General features: G+C 37.3%; 2 protein-coding genes across 27 annotated transcripts in view; one reads left to right on the forward strand and one right to left on the reverse strand.

Moving 5' to 3' along the window:
• The window catches only part of dock7 (dedicator of cytokinesis 7), a 49,146-nt gene extending 26,244 nt beyond the window's left edge, over window positions 1–22,902 (reverse strand). For 17 of the 26 annotated variants that reach the window (XM_081606079.1, XM_081606077.1, XM_081606080.1 and 14 more), the window contains exons 1-22: window positions 22,744–22,902; window positions 19,126–19,225; window positions 18,045–18,220; window positions 17,462–17,530; window positions 17,244–17,373; window positions 16,629–16,841; window positions 16,381–16,466; window positions 16,212–16,278; window positions 15,605–15,754; window positions 14,661–14,741; window positions 14,234–14,396; window positions 13,548–13,690; window positions 13,369–13,462; window positions 13,101–13,263; window positions 4,400–4,517; window positions 4,176–4,246; window positions 3,180–3,318; window positions 2,983–3,084; window positions 2,211–2,297; window positions 979–1,210; window positions 691–855; window positions 452–472 (exon numbers count right to left, since the gene is read on the reverse strand). In XM_081606079.1, the coding sequence (XP_081462205.1) occupies window positions 452–472; window positions 691–855; window positions 979–1,210; window positions 2,211–2,297; window positions 2,983–3,084; window positions 3,180–3,318; window positions 4,176–4,246; window positions 4,400–4,517; window positions 13,101–13,263; window positions 13,369–13,462; window positions 13,548–13,690; window positions 14,234–14,396; window positions 14,661–14,741; window positions 15,605–15,754; window positions 16,212–16,278; window positions 16,381–16,466; window positions 16,629–16,841; window positions 17,244–17,373; window positions 17,462–17,530; window positions 18,045–18,220; window positions 19,126–19,225; window positions 22,744–22,781 (2,608 nt within the window). In that variant the 5' untranslated portion in view covers window positions 22,782–22,902. The remainder of the gene's footprint in view (window positions 1–451; window positions 473–690; window positions 856–978; window positions 1,211–2,210; window positions 2,298–2,982; window positions 3,085–3,179; window positions 3,319–4,175; window positions 4,247–4,399; window positions 4,518–13,100; window positions 13,264–13,368; window positions 13,463–13,547; window positions 13,691–14,233; window positions 14,397–14,660; window positions 14,742–15,604; window positions 15,755–16,211; window positions 16,279–16,380; window positions 16,467–16,628; window positions 16,842–17,243; window positions 17,374–17,461; window positions 17,531–18,044; window positions 18,221–19,125; window positions 19,226–22,743) is intronic. The other 9 variants (XM_081606075.1, XM_081606073.1, XM_081606071.1 and 6 more) reach the window with 2 other exon arrangements.
• On the forward strand, window positions 8,081–11,664 carry angptl3 (angiopoietin-like 3). The gene is made up of 7 exons (XM_008406170.3): window positions 8,081–8,915; window positions 9,274–9,384; window positions 9,493–9,604; window positions 9,697–9,810; window positions 9,898–9,993; window positions 10,159–10,434; window positions 10,517–11,664. The coding sequence occupies exons 1-7, from the start codon at window positions 8,388–8,390 to the stop codon at window positions 10,693–10,695; spliced, it is 1,416 nt and encodes a 471-aa protein (XP_008404392.1). The 5' UTR covers window positions 8,081–8,387; the 3' UTR covers window positions 10,696–11,664.
• Window positions 22,903–23,268: the final 366 nt, after the last annotated feature.

The following is a 23,268-nucleotide window of genomic DNA, read 5'->3' on the forward strand; positions in this document are numbered from 1 at the left end:
ATGAAAGGGGAGTGTCAGAAAGGTCAGGAGGTTCTTAAAGAGACAGAAGCCAATTTCAAGGAGTCGGGTACAGCTATGATATAAAGTCAAATTTCTTTTAACTTGTTTTAGATATATACAGCAATTTTATAAGGTCACACTGACTGTGGTATAAAATGCTTGGAAAATACATAATACCCCCATTTAAAACATTTTAAATACAAAAAAAGAAATTTTCCAATGAACCTAAGGTGCATATACATTTAAATATGAAAGAAAAACAATATTTCAAACAAAGTCAATGAGGAGGAAACCGTCAAAAAACAAGTGGATGGTGGATGGATTTTTCACTATTTTTCCTTGATATGCAGCCGGATTTAAAAATCAAACTTAAAATAGTCTTAGGTGAAGAGATGACGATATTTACGTGAAAAACTGCATATTATATTGTATAGTAATGGATCATATATACCTGTTAAAGATGAGTTGTTGTCTGTGTTGGGCAGGCAGAAGACAAAATGGATGTGGAAGGAGGGAAAAAAGTCAATAGGTAAAAACAAAAAGAAATGGAAGAGAAATTAAGGCAGGCGGGTCTGGTAAAAGACGAGCAGTGAGGGTGAGGTGGAAAATCAATCCAGTTAACAAAACAAGGTGAAAAAAAAGATCAGGAATAAAGAAGGCGTAAAATTAAAAGTGTTGGCTGTAAAATACCTGGTGATGGCGAGTTGGGATCTGTGCTGGGTAAGCGGAAGACGTAGTGGATGTAAGAGGACAGCAGGCTGTTGCGGCCATGCATGTCCTGGCTGGTGTCCAGGTACTTGTGAAGTCGGTTCACTACAGACGCCATTACCTCGAAGGATGCTTGACCTAGATTCACTGAAACACACAAAACATTAGAGCTTTCACTGTAAAACCGAATGCACCGGAACAGAAAAGCACCATTCATTCAACGTGTCCATCTCTTTCAGTGTTCAGAACACATGTAATCCAGAATCATACCGATCTGTCCAGCGATGACTGGCGGCCGAACTACGAGCAGCACCAATTTGTCAAGAAGAAGGTGAAGGAATCGAACCACCGGCTCCAGCTGAGCGGAGTTGAGTGCTGCGATGCTGGACTTCAGCTCGGTCTCAAGGTTGTTTTCCATGATGCGCATATCTCCAATCCTGACCGGAAACACATGCTCATCCAGGGCATGCACCAAGGCAAAAAACTTATCCAGGTACTGGTCCTGGAAAAAGAGGGGGACAAGCATGATAAATGTTTTGCTGATGTATTGGTAATAAATTGACAAAAAAAGATAATGAAAAAAAGGAACAAAACAAATAGGTAACTGGAGATGCACCAATAATTAGGTTATTGTTTGGCTATTTTTAATTGGCGGTTCTCCAGATAGAGTATAAAAATCTGATGTTTTTCAAATCAGCGAATGCACCGTACTAAAGCTCAACCAAATTGTGAAAACAGCATCCTACAGTGTGGAAGTTGTCACTGAGGTTGTCACTCTCATTGAGTGGTTGACTTTTAATCTACTGTAAAAAATTGTGTTTGGGCTGTTTTTCATAAATCATTGTTTCAATTCCACAATAAAGTAGAAATAAAGTATTTTGTTTTTTAAAGAAGAGAAAATAGGGAAAAATAGAATCAACAGGTCAGAGCTTTACAAACTTCCTGTTCAAAATTTCTGATTAGTGCTTCTCAAATTGTACCTGAAACAATTTAAATACAAGTTGTACAATAATCTCCATGTTTTAAAGTTGGCTCGAGTGAAAACTGAAAAATGAACTTTAGCACAAGAACATGTGGGAATCTAACAACTCCAATCTCTCCCAAGAGCAGTGATTTATGAGCACATTAGCTGCAGTAGGGCTTCTAAGCCCCACAGTCAAGTCTCCAAACAGCAGCTGATGCAGAGATGGAGTAGACCTCTGTAAATTGCTGGCAAGGTAACACTTAGCTATTATTAAAGTAGTATTGAGAAGGAATTATGGAGTTAAAATGGAAAAACAAGACTTCAGTTTATTTTTAATTCAAAATGATTACCAATGCAAAAGTTATGCCAGCAAACAAAGAAGTAGTTCTTTATTCAGAGGAGTTATTATGTATTTATTAATAACCTACATCAAAATATAAGCAGATAAAACAAGCAAATGAGAGGGTGAGAGAGTTCATCTGAAAAAGTTACTAAACTCTACTAGATTTTCTGAAGGTGCAGCATGAAGTAATTTTACCTGTGTGTGGATAGTTGAAACAGCCGCCAGTTCCACATTAAAGACTCCTCGATGGTTGTCTACCCACTTCATTCCTGGGAGGGGAACCTGAAATATAACAGAGAAAATATTGGGATGGGAAACAGTGAACGAATGAGATCTGTCCTTTCTATAAGAATTCATAACTGAAGGCCAGTCAAAGGTACATAACAACAACGCAGCTAAAAATAAACTCTTGCTGGAGATGATTAGAGATCTGTATCATGTCTTTTTAAGGCATTTTAATATTCATGCACTTTTAATATGGGTTTCTCACTTTTTAAAGATTCTCTCATATTTACAAAAACCTCTGAAAAAAGAAGATATAAAATTATATATATATATATATATATATTTTTTTTTATTTTTTTTTTTTTTTTTTTTTGCTCTAGTGGCCTTTATTTGATAGTTAATTGACAGGAAAGTGGGTAATGAGAAAAGAGGGAAGACATGCAGCAAAGGTCGCCAAGGTAAATCGAACCTGCGACAGCTGCCTTGAGGACTAAGGCCTCCATATGTGGGTTGTGCTTAACCCCTGCGCCACCATAGCACACCACATAATATATATTAAAGAGGTTAAACTTTAACCTTTAATTGGAATTGGGTGACATCACATAGATTGTGTTCATTTAATGTCACACTCACTGTGAGACCTGTAAACGTGCTATTAGGTTTAACAGGACATTGCATACAACCCTACTGTGTTTACCATATTTATATGTAAGAAATAACACACTATTTTAGCAGATCTTACATCTGGAGAGAGAACAGAGTAGGACTGTGGTGGCTTCTCAAGAGATACAGGCAGGCAGAAGTGTCCTGTCCTCAGACGGCCATTCTGTAACATTGGGATCCACTGGAGAAGGAAAACACACATGGATTTTTTTCATCACTAGGTGAAAACTTGCATGAGATCCGTGTTTTTAAGAGTACTGTTGTGGTTTCACCTACCGTGTACCCCACAGGGGTCTCCAGTGGCGTGTTCTGCTTCTGCTGGCAGCTGACGTGGTAAAACGTGAAGAGAATGTGGTGGTGGTCTGACAGGGAGGCAGGCAACTTGATCTTCACCTCATCATGGAAGTCAGGGGATCTTCAGACATAAAGGACAAATGTTAAAATGTCTTTAAAAATGTGTTTGTTGGATACTTGACATTGTCAACTTACAAAAATATTGTTAGTCGATCATTCATTCATTTTTGACATTTATAGTACTGCAGTAGAGAGGCCCTTGTTTGCTGCATGAATAAATTGATAAATTGCCAATATATCAAAAATCAATCGTCATACTAATTAACCCAAAACAAGAGTTAACAGCCTATGATGTTGTTTGGCTGTAGCAGAAAGGACTTAGGTTTTTCCAGGGGCCACTACTTTACTGGTCAACCCACAAATGAATTTTCTTAACAAATCTGTCATTTATATCTCAATCAATTTTATTTAAAATCAACAAATAAATTGAAGTCGCTATGTGATAAAAAAAAAAAAGACCAGTTATATAACAAGTCACAATTAACTTCTGCTGAATTCTTTAAGGTCCCCAAGGAGGAAACTCTCTGCAGGCCCAAGCTCAGAACCAACCAAACACTACAACAAGCATTCAGTATCAACAAATACACTGGAACTGACTGGAAGGGGAATGTTCAAAAGAGGTCATAGCTGGGCTCTCATTTCTCATGGACAAAATTATTTCAGTTCAGAAAAAGAAGAAATTTGTTTGTTTTTTTATTGCTATTGAAAATTACTGGGTAGAACTTGGGTCAAAAAACTTTTCAGATGTAACAATTCTTATTTTAAAGAACTGCACACTTCAGTAAACAGTCTATTTCTTTGTCTGCTCTTTTTTGTTAAGCACTTTTCAGGCTGTGATGAAGACACTGGCAGCAAATCAATCATGCTACTGCAATTAAAAATAAAAGGTTCTGAATCTTTTGAGATTAACACACTCACCTGTTGTGATAAACAACTGCAGTGTAGGCCTCTTTATAAAAATCTGCACAACTTGACTTCCCAAATATGACCTGAAGGATAAGAAGCAATAATGTCACAACAATAAGTATAAAAGCCAAGAGCTTTGCAAAAAAGCAAAATTCCCAACTTAATAACACTGTCATAATTAATCAAATGTAACATTCTCTGAAGTGGCTTAACTATTCTTTTAGATAATGGCATACCGGCATTGCATTGCTTGGATCCTCTCCATTCATAAATTGCACTTTGACTGTGATGTTGCGAGCAGAGCCCTGCCGGTTGGCAAAGTTAAGACTCTGAGGGTTGACATACAGCAAATTCCTGAAAGGAAATAATCCAGCACATTAGACAGTAATTTACACAGAGCCCAAGAGTCACCATAAGTTTATTAAAGAAAAATGCATTTCAAGTAGGTAAGTTGTGCAAAAATACTGGATTACAATTTTTATTTGTTTTTTTACAGTAAAATTATCTTAGTTTTATTTAAATTTCTCTATCCAAAAACATAACCCTGTTTTTGCCCTGTACAGGCAAACACAACCCAGTATTTAGTTAACATTATTAGCAGACTATTTTGTTCAAAAAAGAGACAAGACTTTGTGCTAGCTTTTACTTTCAAGGAAAAACAGGCATTTTTAGGGAGTGCTTGACCCATTTATCTTAAAATGCAACATAAGAATTCAAAAATTGATTGATGTAAGGCCAAAGGTCACACTGTTGCATAAGCCATGCTCTGATTGGCAAATACAGGAGGCTCGGTCAGTCAAAATGTCAATGTACAGTAGACGAATAATCTTCAGGAAAACTATCATTCAGCTACATATCTACAAAGCAGAACATAAAATATTTAACTTACATTTTTGTATCTTTTAATTCTACATTTGTTAGCCTGGAAACTACTGTAATTTTCCTTTTTTCTCTGCCTACTTGACAAAAAAACAGTAAGTGGCAAAATATGTAACAATCACTGGAAGCAAAACTAAAGCTTCAGTTGAGTCACAAAGGCAGGTTGTGACACAGTGGGGGAGAAGAAGGCGGCCCCACTATAGGAAGTGTAAAATAGCTTGGGGTTTGTTGGCTAACCACAATCACGTAATCAGTCCTGGGGGGGATCGACCCACAGAGACAACAGCTGGAACCACAACCAAGTAAAGAGTGTGGGAATCTCTGTCTCATAACTAGAATTGTACTTATTTTTCTCTAAAATATTCCTCCTACATGAGTATCAGATGTGGCTGCTTTGAAGTAGGTCATTGACCTAGAACTGCAGTAGACTTCGACATAATTTTGCTGTGGCAAAGTTAAGCTATCAATAAGCGCAAATAGAGTCAACCATGATTGGTCCATTCATCTCTTCAGATTCAGCTTAAGTTAATAAGTACACAAAGGAAAGGAAACTTTGCTTTGCCAGTACTTTTTGATAAAAAAAAATCCCAACAATCAACATTTGAATTTGCAATGGAGCACGAGTGTGTGAACGGCTTGTCAGCTCCAGACACGAAGACTCCACTAGACCTACTTAAATTTAAGTTCTCAAGTCTTTTGTTATACTAACCTTTATGGTCCAGTGGAAAATAATAAACTAGAACCAGATTTGAGCTGATGAAACAGATTCCTGGCACTTTTATCCAGCTTTTGGTCGCCAGAAGAAGAAGAAAAAAAAGTTTTTAATCAATTCTTCATTACTGGGAACTGAGGTGATCCAGCCTCAAAATCACAAATAACACAAGAGCTCATCAAGATGGCTGTGCGGGATTTTAAGATGTACTGTCACTGCCAGAGTGCATAGCAGCAGAGCGCTACAATAAATTAGTCAGTGCAGATAAACTATTTGGTTTGTTGCATCACTATGCCTGAGATTTAGGAATCCACCACCGGGGTTGTTTATGATATGGGGGTACCGAACTGCATTATTTTTTTCCCCAGCAGCTCGTGTCTGCAGGTTGAAGCTTCTCTGGAATCAACTGCTTTCTGCTGAACTTTGCCTCCCAATACCAAAGTGAATATAAAAAACTTTGACCACACAATGATGGTTAATGGTATGGGCAAAATTCATTTCATCACGGGGTGGCATGAACAATGCTGTATTGCTACAGTATAAGCTCTGAAAAAAAATCTTTAAAAGATAGTTATCATTTGTGAAATCTTTACTTTATAAAGAGACCCAAAAATTGGTTTTGAGCAAAAAGCAAAGGGGCTTTCTCAAAGCACCAGCATTCCAAGATCAACAAGAAAAAGATTTTATCTCCGGCATTTTCTTAAAAAAAATAAAAAATAAAAATTGTTATGTGCCAGTATAATCACAATTACTCAATTCAGCAGTGTGGTAAAAGATGCTTGGCCAACTCAAGCTTTAATTGACCAAATCAACCACTCAAAAAGAACACAAAATGACACAATTTTCCTTTTACTATTTGCTATTTAAAAGTAAGCACACTGCATTGACTGTGGTGGAATATTTTTAATGATAAAACCACTATTCCCTGCAGACATATTCACTCCAAACAGGGACATCAACAGGCAGATGCAGCATCCCGAATCCAAGCATCTGTCATTAATTAGCAATGTTTTTTTTTTCATGCATGTATACAAGCATAAGTGTGTCAATGTGTAAGATAAATGAGTACCGCACATCACTTCTGATTACATTTCTTTTTCCTTATATTAGGTTATAAAAAAATTTAAAATTAAGTTTTGATGCAACTAGCAGCATATTGGATTTCATGTGTTTATTCTAGGTTTTTGCTTAAGTAAAGTTAAAATATTTGACAACTGTCATAGATAACAGTAGTATAGAAAGCATACTAATAAAATTAAATGTCTTAAAACTAAGGGACTTGGTTAACTTAAAGAGATCATTGCCAATTAATTTACAAAAGTTCAAGATAAAGTAATAAAAAAACAGAAAGAAGTATGATTTCAAAAGCAAAACTGTACATACTACTTTAAAATAAATGCATTTTGGTGCATGGAGTAAAACTACAGAACAATTTGGATGAAGAGTTGAAAAAATGCTCACCTATAAATCAATTCAAAACACTTCATAAGCTAAAAATGATTACGTCTTATACACTTCTGAGACAATATTGAGGAGAATGGCATGTTTTAAACTTAACATATTGTTAATTCAATGTATACAGGTATGAAAAAATATTTTTAATTATTGAGAAAACGGCAGGTTTACAAAAGACTTCTTGCTCCCACTCATATAGGAAGTGTTTTAAGACAATGTGTTTGTGAATTATTGATTGATTGATAACAGCAATCAATCAGTAATTGATAGCTGTAAAATACATTCTAGCACAAGTATAAATATAACTTAGCTAACTTTTAAATAAAAGAAATTAGACCATGAAATTCCTACTTAATTTTTTTTTCTCAAGCAAAAATATCAAACTGTGGTGTTTTTTTTTACAAAGGTTATCATGCAGCTCTTACACCCAAGACTGTCCTAATTATATGCATCCTGGTGCACAAAATTTATTTAAAATGAAAATACAGACCACACAATAAAACCACAAACAAGTGTAGACCCCGTCCAAATTTTTCACACTAATTCATATCCAGAAGCACAGATGTAGAGTCTTCTCTCCTTGCCACAAAATAAAAAAGAGAGAAGCAGCAAAAGAGACAGAGGGAGAGTCTGGCTGGGCTGAATCAGCACCACGCTAAATCAAACCTAGGAGAATTAATTACAAACAGCATTATCAATCTGAGCAAAGTGTGTGCAGGGTTGTAAGGTTTGAGATTGATTAGGCTGACGATCCATCAAAAACAGAGATAGCCATTGTTGGCTTTCTGCTGATCAGCTAAAGTGCCGCACCACAGATGGAGAGTAGGGTAGGGTGTGGTATAGAGGGGATTGGGGTTAAATGGTTAGTAGAGAAGGGGTGGGGGGCACATGTCATTTGCACACTACTGTGATTTGTTTGTTTGGGAGAGGGAGGGCTCGAGGGGGATTTGAGAGGAGGTGGGAGACAAAGCTAAAAACATAGTAGGGTTTAATGATCAGCTAATCCCCCCCGCCTCTACTGTGGGTATATAACGCAGCACCGCCTGCTGCTCTCTAATCATTTTTAACAGTAAAGGAGACTTGGTGGTAAGCACAGGCAGGAAGAATAGAGTTAAAAAGTAGTGAAAGCAACGTTAAAAACAGCTTCCACATTTACGGATCGGAGGAGGAAAATCACAATGAAGCTGTTTTGCCTGTTTCTGCTGTTAGCTGGTTCGACTGCCGCGTTCCATCTGGACACCTCGCCCAGGAGGGAGCCCCCCACCCTGCCCTCAGAGGCTCTCACCACAGAGGCGACTCCAACCGAAGCAAAATCCCGCTTCGCCATGCTGGATGACGTCCGCCTCCTGGCCAACGGGCTCCTCCAACTTGGCCAGAGTTTGCGAGAGTTTGTCCACAAGACCAAAGCCCAAATCAATGACATCTTCCAAAAGCTCAACATTTTCGACCGCTCCTTTTACCAGCTCTCAGTGGTCACATCCGAAATCAAAGAGGAAGAGGAGGAACTCAAGAAGACCACCAATATCTTGAAGGTCAACAATGAGGAGATCAGAAACCTATCCATGGAAATCAACACCAAGATCAACACCATCCTGCAGGAGCGCACGCAGTTGCAGAGCAAAGTGGGAAGCCTGGAGGAGAGGCTGAAGGGATTGTCGGACAGCATGATCCCCGCAGACCAGCTCAGCGAAATCACAACCCTTAAGGTGAGGAGATAGAGATTATAAAACTCCACAAAAAGCTAAATTAAAAGCCTCTCTATACCTGGTTTCACTGAAATACATGTGATACTAATGTGGATGTTCCATAAATCTTTAATGCTGAATGTTCAAAAGTAGGAAGTTGGTATGGATTATAAATGAAGACATAACAGTAACAGTATACTATTCATAATGAAACTATTTTGGCATTGCATTTCACATTCCTCATACTTTTTGTCAAAGTATATCAGAATATCTGGTTTTTTGTTCAACAGTTGAACATTAAAGAACTTTCTTTTTTAAGATACCACAATAGAATTTTCTTAATAATGTGGAAATTATGCATGAATCAAATATTTTGTAGGAGGTAATTGAAGCACAAGAGAAAACAATCACCAGTCTTCTAAAAGCAGTGAAGGAGCAGCATGATCAGCTGGACCACCAGAAAATCAAGATTAAAAATCTGGAGGAAAAGGTAGATGTGGAATATAAAGCAACCTACATGCACATTGCACCTTGAAAAACATGATGTAGACAAATTCTTTCAAGATGGAAAATACTTGTGTTTATCTTTCCTCTGCAGCTTAGCTTCAACAGCTTCCAGCAAACTATTGATAAGGCAATGGATTCAGACCATTCAGCCACTGACATGTTTGAATATCTGCAAATAAACTCCACTGGAACAGAAACACGTGGTAACTGTCTAAAATGTGTCATTAAGATAAAAATATTGCTTAATTTTAGATCAACTGGTTATAATCTGTCTTCACTTATGAATATGTTGCAGACCTTCCTGCAGACTGCAGTGAGTTATTTACCAGAGGAGAAACAAAGAGTGGAGTCTATGCTGTCAAACCAAACCAATCTGAGCCATTTTATGCTTACTGTGAAATTAGTTCAGGTAAGTAAAACAGAAAACTTATTTTTACCTTTTATAGAGATGTCTTAATATAATACGGAACTGTACATTTCCGTTTTTCTTCTATAGATCAGGGTTTCACTGTCATTCAGCAAAGAGTTGATAGTACAGTGGATTTTGACCAAACATGGGAAATGTATCAAAAAGGCTTTGGAAACCTAGAGAGTGAGTACACTTGTAGAATCTGAGCGATTAGCCAGTTCTGCAGCTTTCCTTGTCACAATTAATACCAATCATGGTGCATTTCAAAGTGTTTTACATTTCCGATAAGTTTCTTTCACATATAAGCAGTTCAGAATGGATCAATTTGTTGACTGCTGTTTCCTACAGAGGACTTCTGGCTGGGCTTAAAGAAAATACACACCATCAGCCAACTGGGAAGTTACATCATGCGAATTGACGTGGAAGACTGGAAAGAGGAAAAGCATTGGGCTGAGTACAGCTTTTCATTGGAAGGTCCCTCCGAGGACTACACCCTTCACCTCAGCCACTTGGCAGGGGACCTACCTGACGCAATGACCAACCTGACCGGATCGAGATTTTCCACAAAAGACAAGAACAACGACAGCGGCTGCAGCTCTGACTGTACTACGCGCAACTGCACAGGTGCTGTATCTCTCATGGCAGAAATTGTAGAAATTAGTTGCAGAGTTTGTGTTGATACAACTGTTGCTTCATGCATTTGCAGGAGGTTGGTGGCAGAGTGCGTGCAGTGAAACCAACCTAAATGGAAAGTATTTCTCTTTGAGAACAAAAGGACGGTCTGTGAGGAGGAAGGGCATTCAATGGCGGCCTGGCACAGGGCCTTCATATTACCTCAAGATGAGCAAAATCAGCTTACGTGCATTAACAGATAGTGGAAACTAACCTCACATCCCTCAGATGTTCATATACTATTGCTATTCTGTGTCTTTACACAATGATCTACACTCAGTTAAAGGTTTCATCAGAAAGGGAAGTAAGATTGAGTTTGCCTTCTAACTTTTTGTTGGGTGAAATATGTCATAATTTGGACTTACAGATGTGATGCAATGGTTCAATAATAGCATGTAGGTTATTAACCTATTGGATTTGATGCACCAAGGACACTAGAACAGTTATTACACAACATCTGCAATCAGTGGACCTATTGATCCACATCACAGCCAGATTCTGTTCCAGATACCCGGGGACTTACATGGGTTGAACACTTCTCAATGAATTTCAATCAAATTGTGCAATCAAATTAACCCAAATACATTTCAGCTTCTAGGCAATGTATACTATTAGAAGTGTATTTTATCTTTATGATGTGAAACATGTTGTCTGAAGTAACAGGCAGAATAGCCATTGTCTTATTACATAATGCATGCACATTACAATATGTAAGCTTCAATAGGAATTGTATTTGCTATAACTATAATGTGCAGGCTGCTTTTGTTTAACTCATATGTAGACATTCTAGATTTTTTTTATTGTTTTGTACCACCCTATCCTCTCATTTCAACCTCTCAGGTTTATAGGCAAGGTAAGGTTTTGTCAGCAAACTATTGATCATTCAAACTTTGGCAGTGCACTGATTACCTTTTATCATTGTCAGGTCAGTTTTCTATTTTTATTCTGTATAGTATTTAAAATATGTTCATGCGACAATGATTAATGCTGGCATTGTTAGCTAACATTGTGTGTTTGAGTCTCCACTGTTATTGGGTCATATTGACTCGCATCATTAGTGCAGCACAAATTCCTGTTTTGTAAATGTGTGTCATGCTTGGTGTCTTCCTGGCAAAAATGTTTGTATGCTATCCAATCCCACTGTATTTATGAAAAAGAAAATAAATAAATCAAATAAATCAACATGTGTTTCTCTATTTGATTAATCTTATTAAAACACTTTAAAAGCAGTTGTTCAAAGGAAATTAAAAATTCAGAAATTCAGATACTACTACACTAATAAGACATTCTGATTATATTTTGGTTCTAATCAGAAGCCTGGAGTCGTAGCCTCAATTGGCTTTTTGTATCTTCCACAAAGGCTCATAAGAACTTTGATTAAAATGACAAAGAAAAACCGTTCTTAATAGAGATATTTTTTTCTTTTTATTGGAATTGCACTAAATTTCAAGCAAAGAATAGGTTGGAAACTTTGTGTTTTTTATTATTATTATTATTATTATTATTTTATTTATTTTTTTCAAACAAATATCAGGATATCATAGAAGAATTTATATCTGTCCTCTCTCTAACAAAAATACTTCATGTTTTTCCTTCTTTAACTAAAAATTGTATTTCTTTGTTCAGAACATCATGTAACATATGTGGCTCTTCACGTGTTTTGTTTTGTTTTGCTGGACTGAGGGCAAAATTGGCTCTTGAGATTGTAAAGCTTGCAGTCCCCTTGTCTAAATTATTTTGAATTTAAGTACATCACTAAGTACAATTTAAATGGACATTTTCTGGTAATGATTCAACTCACTTGATTAAAAAAAAAAAGTAATGCTACTTCTATAAGGCTATTGCTATTGTCTTAGCACCCTGACATTGTACTAACATGCTTGTTTGCTCCAGACAAACAAACTTCTAAAGCCCGTGCTTCTATACAGGAAGTTACCTTTGATCAATTTCAACTATTTAAATACGTTTGATCGTTATTGACATGACTTTTTGTAGACATCCTGGGAAGTCAGCCATGTTGTATTTAGTCTTTTACATGTCCGACATGTCAGCTCTTTCGATTTATTTTGTGATCATAAAACTATGATCACAAAATAATTTGTGTTGTATGATTTGAAGATAATTTTAAAACATGCTAATACCAAACTTTCCCCCCACCTCCTCCCTTCACCCTGAGAAACTAAAAATTTCTTTCAGTCATAGAATGAGATAAATCAGTCTCTACTGGATGGAGACCTTTTTGCATGCAAACCAGCAAATCTGGCAACAGTGGGGCCCTGTGGGCTACTGTCTGGTAACATTTAGATTTCTAAGTCACCTTGACAAAAATAGCCCTTATTCAGGTGGGCAACATCCACTATGTACACAGATCAGATCGAATCTGTGTGTGCATGCAGGTGCTGTCAGTGTGTGCAGTGTTCTGGCAACTGTGACCTTCACAAAACAACAGGAATGAGGTAAACATTCCTGTTGTTTACCTCAACAGTGAACTGACCCAATTAATCAAGTCATTTTCAAAATAAAGTAAATGGATGAGAAGAGATTTAATTGGTCTCCTGAAAATGATGAGACAGACATAATTAAAGAAAACTCTTAAAGTGAAAACTATTTTTGTGTACCTGTACGTGGTGTTTGGCACATAGACGTCCCTGGCAGGAAATTCCAGGATCTCTCTGGTGGGGCGCACCCTGCTGTCTGGGTAAGGTTTAACCTGGGTAAGGTCAGGAGTCAGGCAATAGTGGGGGTTCTCTGGAGCTGGGGAGATGTCTAACTTTAACTGGGCTATGGTGATGAAAGGTGGGAAAGAAAAATAAATAGTTAAACTGAACAATATTGTTCTGTTTTTCCAATGTCCTAAAAGGTGATACATTGAAGAATTGTCAGAACCTGTTATGGGCCTGAGCCTTCTCAGGACTGAAGAAGGTCTCCTCATGTCAGCCAGAAACTTAAACAAATCTTCATCACTGAGCCTGTCCCCTTCCTACCATGAAGCATGAAAGCAAACAAATAAATTAAAAGAAAAACACCATAATGAAAGATAATGGGTTTTCTGAATCAACTTGTACCTGTTTAAAGAAGTTTGTAATGGTAAGTGTTGCAGGCCTAAATCCTGTCAGACTGCATGATTCATCTCCACTGGTGGTCCTCTCCAGGGAACGCCTTCCCATGATGCTCGAGTTCCTCCGTTCTGACCATGAGCCTTTTCTCTCTTTAAACATTAAAGAAAAACAAAATGTAGAATAAAAAACCTTTTAAACTTAGCTATGTTTTTTTTAAGTTTTTATTGGCTCTAGTGGCCTTTATTTGATAGTGAATTGACAGGAAAGAGGGTAATGAGAGAAGGGGGAGGACATGCGACAACGGTCGCCAGGCTGGGAATCGAACCTGCAATGGCTGCGTTGAGAACTAAGACCTCCATATGTGGGTTGTGGTTAACCCCTGCGCTACCACAGCACTCCAAACTTAGCCAAAGGCTGAACAAACAACTCAAAATAACACTCCAGGGATCAATATAGCTGCATGTTTTTGTTGGATGTTTATTTTCTCTGACTTTTCTTCCTATTTGTTGTCAAAAAGGTTTTTTTAGATGAAGATTTCAAAGGGTGGGAATGCATTGACTGGTCCAAAAGGCTCTTGCATGGCTGCCAGCGCTTCTAACGCTCTCTGTACCCAGTTAAGTGCAAACCTGTAAACATTTTGTGGAATTGCACATCTGTAGTTTTTATTTCAATGTTTGAGTTATTATTCAGACCTGATAAGCTCATCTCTAATTCGGTATCTCTCTCCAGGCTGCCAGCGCTGTTGACAATGTTCATCAGGTGGATGGCGGTCCATGCGAAAGGCATCCTGTAGCGACCCAGACGCTGACAGAATTGCTCTGACTGACTTCGGAGCTTCTCCAGCTTCTCTTTGTTCTATAAAAAATATATTAAATGAAGCATACTAGCAATTTACTCATTAGAGAACCATATCACAAATTATGGTCCATCCCTGAAGCACTACATCATTCCTATTAGTTAATTTAAATGCTGATACTGTATATTTTGATAAAACAAATGTCAAAACAAGCCATCAAAAAAAGAAATCCAGGTAAATATATGGATTATCTGCACATTATGTCTTCAGATCAGATATAAAATTCTGCATTTATTTTTCGATCTAATTCCCACTGATCGTACCTTGGCTGCATCTGACTCCTTGAAGACCATGTAAGGCTCTGCACATTCACCAATATCACCTTGCTGTAGTACCTTTTCTAGCTGTTGACAAAATAAAAAGAAAAACAGGTTAATATATATATATATATATATATATATATATATATATATATATATTTTTTTTTTTTTTTTTTTTTTTTTTCAGAAAAGGCTCCATCAACACAAACCTGTACAAATATTTCCTTGAGCAAATATTTCCTTGAGCGATGTTTTAAGCATGCCAAACCAAACCTATAAGGGGCAGCATAGTGCAAAGCTAAAGTCTATATCAGCCAATCAGAATCCTTCAGAACAACAACTACTTCCTGTTATGAATTAAACATGGGGCCAGGAGATTTGTTTGTGTGGACAGATGTATAGGTTGAACTACTTTTAAATATCATATTAGAATATAAAGTTAATAAAACACAAGACTATGTCGATTGGGAATCGTGCTAAGGAAGTAAGGATGCACTGGTGTGTTCTTTGCCACAGACTGTAATGTATGCAAACCTAAAACTAAGCTTTAGTTTTATGTGAACACAAAAAAAACAAATACTGATGTTTCTCAAATCTCCACTTTGGAAACCATTTATGAAATCTTCACTGATAAATAATTGCTTTTTGTAATATCAAACTAAGTTTTTGTGTGGATGAAAGGCCAAAATGCATAAAAATTTATGTTTTCCCAGACATCCCTGAAAAACTTGGCATGAAAATAAATTTTAATCATTTCATTATTAGTGACTACACAGACCATCTGGTTAGTTGTAATTGTTGTATTTCAAATATATTGTTTACTTCATCTCTGTTATAATCAACATAAAGTATTACCCCTAACATTTTTAATTCTTAAGAATTAAAAGTAGTTAAGAATTTTTAAATTCATCACTGATGCAAAGGAAATCATAGCACAGTTGTTTCACCTTGATGACCAGGAAGATATCCTGGGAAGGATAGGTGATGGAGAAAATGGCAGAGCGCGCCAGGGTGGAGATGGCTGCCGTCTGGATGTGCGGACGCAACATTCCTTTCATCTGCTCCGAATTTAAGTCGAAGAAAAAGTTTTCGGATATCTAAAGGGAACAGAAAATAAGTTATAATTTGATTATTTTAGACAAAACAATGCATCCGTATAACAAATACACTACAATAATAATAAAATATTATTTTATTTTTAGCCAATGGCTTTGTAACTGCAACTTGATTTCTTGCACACAGTTGCTGACAAACATGGTAGTTTCAGAGAAAAATGAGCCCCTGGTGAATCAATAGAGCCCAGAAGCGAGGCAATATATATATGAGAGAGCTACATCTCAAGGCCACTGCTACCCTCTAGTGTTTGTTACTGTAACATAATTCCACTGTGTGATTTAACCACTGTAGATTCTTGAAACCTTAACAGAACACAGCATAAATTTTTACAGTCCACTCATCAGATTTCCTTTATCCTCCCAACAATTTTAATGGTTTGCAGAAGTGACCACACAACTCAGGGCCAGGAAAAGAACTGAAAAAAGCGTAACAGCTTACCTTTCTCTTTTCCTTGACATCGTATAAGGCCAAACTAGCAAATATGGGTTCAATTTCGATCTCAAACCTTCAAAAGGGGGAGTAAAAACAAGTGAGTCAGCAAAAAGGAGCAGTTAAATATAACTAGAGAGCTTTTCTTTTTTCCTGAAAAAGCCTCTCCACCACTTACTTCAAGGACAAGCATTTGACGAGTAGCCTTTGGCCAAAGTGCTCTTTAGGTACTTCAGGCACACAGTGGCGCTCAATGGGCTCCTCCTGCACATGCACAAAGACAGCACAGCTGAACACCAGAAACTATACTGGTAATCAGTCATTAAAACAAAAATCAAAGTCCTATTTGGATTGAGTGATGCACAAAACTAAAAGCTAAAAGCTTTGAGAGACAAGATGTTCATTTGAGAATCAAAATGTTGTTACCTCATCGAGAGCGGGATGTAAAGCAAAGAGTTCGCGATGGCGGCTGGCCTTGCGCTGGTCTTCATTGTGCCGATCAATCTCCTCGTTGGGAGCACGGTCGAGGAGGTGAGGGAGAAGAGCGTCTGGAAGGGAATTCTTCAAGTCAAAGATGCTGCAGGCCCAGCTGCCACGCGGAGTGTCATCTATAGACATCGATCGCCTCTTCAGATCATCCTAAAAAAACAATCAAAATCATAACTGTAGTCCACTTCCTACTTTTGGAACAGCCTCCAATCCACTTGGCATTCAAACCACACTACAGTTCACGTCAGCTGCACCAAGACCTAGGATTGTAGGCAGACCACAGTTTGATTTTTGGTCTGGATCAGAGTTCAATTGTACATTCACATCGATGTAAACGAACAGCTCTTTCGAGGCACATGAACTACAGTGTGATAAAAGTGGACTAGTTGGGGCTGGTGTGAATGCACCCTAAAAACAAAGATCACATTTAGGAAACACTTTGAATAAAAAAGTAAAGAACAAGAGCAAGAGAAAGGACAACTTGTGTGATTCGCTGCATCTTGTCAATAGGGAGAGCCAATAAAGAGCTACAGGGTGGCTGGAAGCTGGTACCTGGTCGTCCTGATAGCTGCTGCTGTCTGGCATCTCATCGGCCTCAAACACTTGCTTAGGTAAACCTTTCTGACGCTCTTTCTGCTTGTCCAGAGTGTTGGGGTTAAAACCCGTCCCAAGTTTATGATATCTGAAAGAGGAAGCAGCCGTTAACATACACAGTAAATCACCCGATATGGGAATGAAATGGTGCAAAGAGTTAATAAGGAAAGCCTTACTTTCTGTTAACAATGGCCCAGTCCTCTGTGTATGATCTGACACAATCTCTGACATGAGTGTCAGTGTCCCTGCAAACCGATCAGACAAGCATTACTTTAATATCAGAGTGCATAACTACAAACAAATAAACAAAAGACAGAACCTTTCTGACACATTTCCAAGTTTCAATGTAACAGCCCATAAAATATTGCGACGTAAAATTATGCAATAAAATGCATATGCATAAAAAACATACTTTCAGAAAAAACAATTATGAAGTTATATGATTTCAACTCAGTAGTATGTTTTAGCAGTTAACTATTTAATCTTATTCAAACTGTAAAAAAAATATCAGGTAAAGGTAATCATTTAGAACAACAATCAAAAGCTGAACTTCTCACATAATTGTTACTTCTGCTGATGGTGCTAAAAAAACAATATCAGCAGACCATGTCAATTCAGTCGCACTGAATGAGGATTTTTTTACACAAATGTCTAACCTTAGGTTGTTTTTCTGGATCGTGTCGACCCTCAATAAAATGAGCACTAATTGCAAATTTGCCACTTTATACTCAAATGTGTTGCTAAATAGTTTTTATTTACCCTTCTTCAGGGACAGCTGGTACAACGGTGCGACATTCCCTGGGTGTGTAGGTGACCTCGATGTCATCAGGGGGAAACTCGATCAGATCTCTGAGGGGACCGGACTCAACAATGGGGGGGTGTGTGATGAGATACTCCTCAAAGTCCACTGGTTCCACTGCCTCTGTGAGTGGAACCTGGTGGGCAGACACAATGAGAAAAGTTTAGGGAAAAAAGTGAAAGGAAGAATTATTTTTACTTGTTGTTTATCACCATGTGTAGAGTGAAGGAACAACAAAATCAAAGTATGGAATGATTCTTTTGTTACTTTTGCTTCTAGCTTTTTGATCAGCTCAATTTTTAGCAGAATGGCACCATGACATTAGCAAAATTTTCTCCACTCATTTTCCAGACAGTTTGGAAACTAAAAAATGCATTTGATTTTAATTATGGAACACACCTTCCCAAACCTCTCCAGGTTGAGAGCATAACAACACTGGACAGTTTAAGAATTCTCAAACTCATCTATTTTCAGTGCAATTAACGTGTTTAAAACCTAAGTCAGAAGATTCAAGAAGGGAACTTGTATTAACAGAGTGCATTAAATCTGCTCTGCTTTATCTATTTTACGTTTAATCGCTATCCATCATGAAATGCATTACATTGGGAAATATTCACAACCCTTTTAAATTTTCAGAAACAATATGAGGTTCTATATCTCAAGGGAATAGACATGTAGACATCAGTTGTAATAACACTGGAGTAGGAATCGAACCTGGGACAGCTGTGTCAAGGACTGCAGCCTCTCTATATGGTGCATTTGCTCTGCCACTGACCACCAGGTGCCCCAGCACTACACTTTTATCAAGCAAGCTGTCAGAGCTTAGGCAAGGCAGCAATAAAATTACTACAGCAGCAATAACATCAAAGTCATTCAACTGTCACTCCTTATCCTACTGAATAGTGAAAGTGAAAGTCGACTCTTTCACATAATTACAACTTTAGCCGAAGTGGACCACCTACACTGAATTACAATCTACTCTTTGTGTAGAAAAGCACGCAGCTGAAAGCAGCTGGGTGGAAACAGCTTTACATCACTCACTGTGTTGCTAGATGTTGTTCCAACATTGAGGTTTTTGAAGAGCTGAGGGGAGCCGCCATACTGACCAGCTATCTGCTTCCTGACCTCTGCTGCCACAGTCCTGCAGAGAAGAACACAGGAAAGATGGTCAACATCAAAAAAGTGTATTTACGATTCTTGAACTCTGACGGTAATATCAGCACTTGAATACTCTTGTACCTTATTAGTTTTGTTAATTGGTTTTTATCACTTCAGACATTTGAGAATAAAAAAGATTTAAATTACTTTGGAGTTGTTTTTATATTTAAACAAATCTGTGTACAAGATTTCCTTGAACGTACCATAAAAGCACAGTTTTACAAATACTGTCATTTTTGGACTATTTGAATGCTGCAGGCAGATGGACTTTCACTTTAGCCGTTTTTCTCCGGTACCAATGTGGTTCATGATCAGTTTTTCCCAATCAGTCAACCATACTAAGCATTAGCAGGTGCAGCTGACAACAACACTCTTAAAGTGTGGAAGCTGGTTCTGACTAATGTAATGTATTATGTTTATGTTTAACAGAAAACTACTTTTACCACCCCATGAAACATATCTGTGCTTCATTATATGCTGTGAAAGGGTGAGAAAACAAGTCCTTTCTAAAAAAAAAAAAAGATGTTGTTGAAGTTGAGGCCTGTAGCGACAATAATCAGACAGGAAATGGAAAGAGGTTGAACAAGGAAGAAATGTAGGATTCAGGTTTAAGAATCAAACTAATAAGTATTTGTAAAACTCTATTCTACAGAAACTGTCAAACTGCCTCTGTTCCCTAAGATGATTTATAGCTACTCTGCATTGACTAATCAAAGCTGCACAAAAGGCCGGGACGGGAAACTGACAACAAATCCCAATTGGTGCATCTCTAATATTTATCAGTTTTATACAATTTTATTTCATTTTGATGTGAATGTATAAAACAATAAAAAGCAGCTGTGTGTGCCATAAATTTAAATTTCATTATTTAAATTTATTGGGACAAAATCATTTTCTTTACATAATATGGTTTAAAATCTAATTAGTTTGTTATTATGATGTAATCAAACTCAAACTACTAGAGTTGCTAAATGCCTTGGTTAGTTCACTGCCTCAAGCAAAGCTGAGAGCAGTTGGCTATAACATTACAGATTGTTAAAGCAAGTTAAACCTCACATTTTAGCCCCACTTATTAGAGGGTTTTCTCTTCTGTCTCTGGTTTTTCAGCACAACACTTCCAACAAAATGACATGGTAAACAGCCTGGTGATTCACACAACGTTCTGGTTACTCAGCAGATTTATCCTCAAAGCAATATACAGTAGGTCAGGGAGCTACCATAAACTCTGTTCTATTTGCTGGAGACAACCTAATCATATCTATTCCATCATAGATAGAAAGTAAACAACCAAGTGGCGTTAGAGAGCTTGGCAATGCTGCCAAACAGAAGTCAAAATAAGCACTATGATCCAACCTGCCGGTCTAAGTGAGTATGATAAAGTTTGGGAGCTGAGATCCAGTGGCCTCTGCAGTGAAGAGTTGTCACGGCTGCAGAAAAGCAGAAGTGACAAACACATTCCATAGTCCTCCCATGTGCCTTAAAATTTTGGCACAGCTCACTGCACACAGAAGACTAACTTTATTCAGTAAACACTAGCTTTGTGGCCACAACTTCTGGACATCACTAAAACCTAGAAATAACACATGAACTCACAGAAACAAAGCAAGAAGTCCAAGCGGATGATACGTGTTTAAGAAAACGCATTCAGTTTGCTTTTAGTGTCACACAATCAAAACTTTCACAAGCATCAACATGCCTTAGACGGATTTTTTTGTTATTCAGTAAGATGAATAAGATCAACTATTTAAACAACCTTCACTACAATGAAAGTAAAGCAAACAAAAGTTTGACTTGTATTTCTGTATTTTTGAGCATTTCCAATCACGAAAGACAAGAAACTCAAAAGCAGAAAAATAAGGTGAGGACTCAGTTGGTAGATATTAAATAGGAGAAGTTTGTTGTCACACTAAAAACACTTTTGTCTCCTGATGTTGTACAATAGAAAGTATTCAGACTCATTAACACAATTTGTTATGTCAAAACCACAAACACCAACGTATGTTTAGGAATTTTATGTGACAAATCAACATAAAGTAGCACATAAATATGAACTTGAAGTTAACGATAGATGGCTTTCTCATTTTTTTATACAAATAAAGATCTGAAAAGTGAAGCAAGCAGGAAGATCAAGGAACACAGCTAAAAATAACTAAAACATAACTAATAAATATCCCAAACTGCATCAATCCACCACTCAGAATTAAAACTACTGGACAACTGCAAACCTGCCAAGACATGATTTTGTTTTTACCAACTAAAAGGAGTTTATCTGACTAAATGTCTTGTGATCATGCCTAGAAACCTCCTGCGTCCTTCAATAATGTTTAAGGTTAAACAAATGAACAATTAATTACAAAATGCAGAAAAGATTTATATTATTTTTAATTAAGTATGATTATAACAAGATATAACATTTTACACTGGTCGTAGTTCAGAATTAAAATTCTGATATTTTGAAGAGATCTATTAATCTTTAACTCACAGTTGTGGTAATTGTGTTACAATTAATCTGATAATTACTGTAGTGTGTGGACACTATATAATACTTTAATACTTGATACCATTAATTACATTTTGGTTTTATTAGCAGATTTATCTTGACAACAATGTCAATTGCCAAATGTACTCAATGACACAAAAGACAATTGGTGATTTGATTCCTCTTTTTTAAAGAACATAAAGAGATGGCAGTTAGTATGTTATTCTTCCTCATAATTTCCAGATTTCCTCATTCTTCATCAGATCTTATCACACAGAATTCATAAACAGCAAACAAGTGGGTGTTTTCCTTTAACAAATGCATAGTGACTTGCCTGTCTGTGCATTAAATCATCAGAAAAAAAAGAAGATGAAATGTGTTCATTTGGACTGCTGAAGTGCAGAATAGAAGAAATGGTGGCATTTGACAGCTTGCACAAAGCCCCTTTGTTAAGGAGATTACATTGATCTGTCTGAGGAGCCGAGAGCAGATTATCACAGTGTTTGGCTGCTCTTGGGAAAGGCATTTATTTCTAATCATCAAAGTTACACGTTTGTGATCTACAGACATCTTAAACACATAGCTCCACAAAGTTCTATGAGCGTCAGCAGCGGTTACAGTAGCTTCCCATCGTTAGCTACTGTAGACGAGGCAGCTAACAGACCAGAATTAACGGTTTTCCTTTCATTATAGTTCAGCCGTTTTCAGGATAGGACAGATATCGGAGATATTTTTGCCATGCCAAAATATATCCGTATACACATTCCCATCAACCATTTGTTTGCTTTTAGTGTAGTTTGAAAGTAGCAGCTAGCAGAACAGCTGTCTGTCTGGGTGGGTCTGAGCATCTTCTGCCGCTACAGCTAACGAGAGGTTAGCTAGGAGGAGCCAGGCTTACTGGGCCTCCTTTAGCAGGGTTTCCCCGCAGCGGTGGTCTGAGGGAGACCCACATGAAAGCGAAAAGAAAAGGGCGTTCAGAAGTGTTCATTTACAGCGCTCATTTCGGAGTCTCCGGTCTTTACCTGCTGATTTTTTGGGCGAATGCGCGGCGTTCAGCCATGGCAGTGGCCGCTGATGTGCTTTCAGAAAATTCCCAGGCAGGCACTCTGCTCTTCACTCAGAAAAAACACGGCCACAGGGACAACGGGAGAATGGGATCATTACCGTAAAGGCTGGAGTAGTACGCAACAGAACACACCCAAGAATGAGCTTTCGCACTTCTCTGAAGCTTCAGTTGAACTAATATCACAATTTCAGCTACAGCTACTATACAGCTGCTATATATATACTATATACTATATATAAAGTTGTTTTAAATTCTTGGGGGTACTATGACAAGAAAAAATAAAATAAATAATATATATATATATATATATATATATATATATATATATATATATATATATATATATATATATATATATATATATATATGTCTTTGTGTGCTTTGGAGTTTCTGTGCTGATTAATTTTTTTGCGAAGCGATAAAAGTTGGTTGCTCTTGAATTGCTACAAAATAAAGCTGTATTTCGTCCCTCAGCCCACTG

Source organism: Poecilia reticulata, chromosome 4 (genome assembly GCF_904066995.2).
Source record: "Poecilia reticulata chromosome 4, P_reticulata-male-v2, whole genome shotgun sequence".
NCBI classification, from domain to species: domain Eukaryota; kingdom Metazoa; phylum Chordata; class Actinopteri; order Cyprinodontiformes; family Poeciliidae; genus Poecilia; species Poecilia reticulata.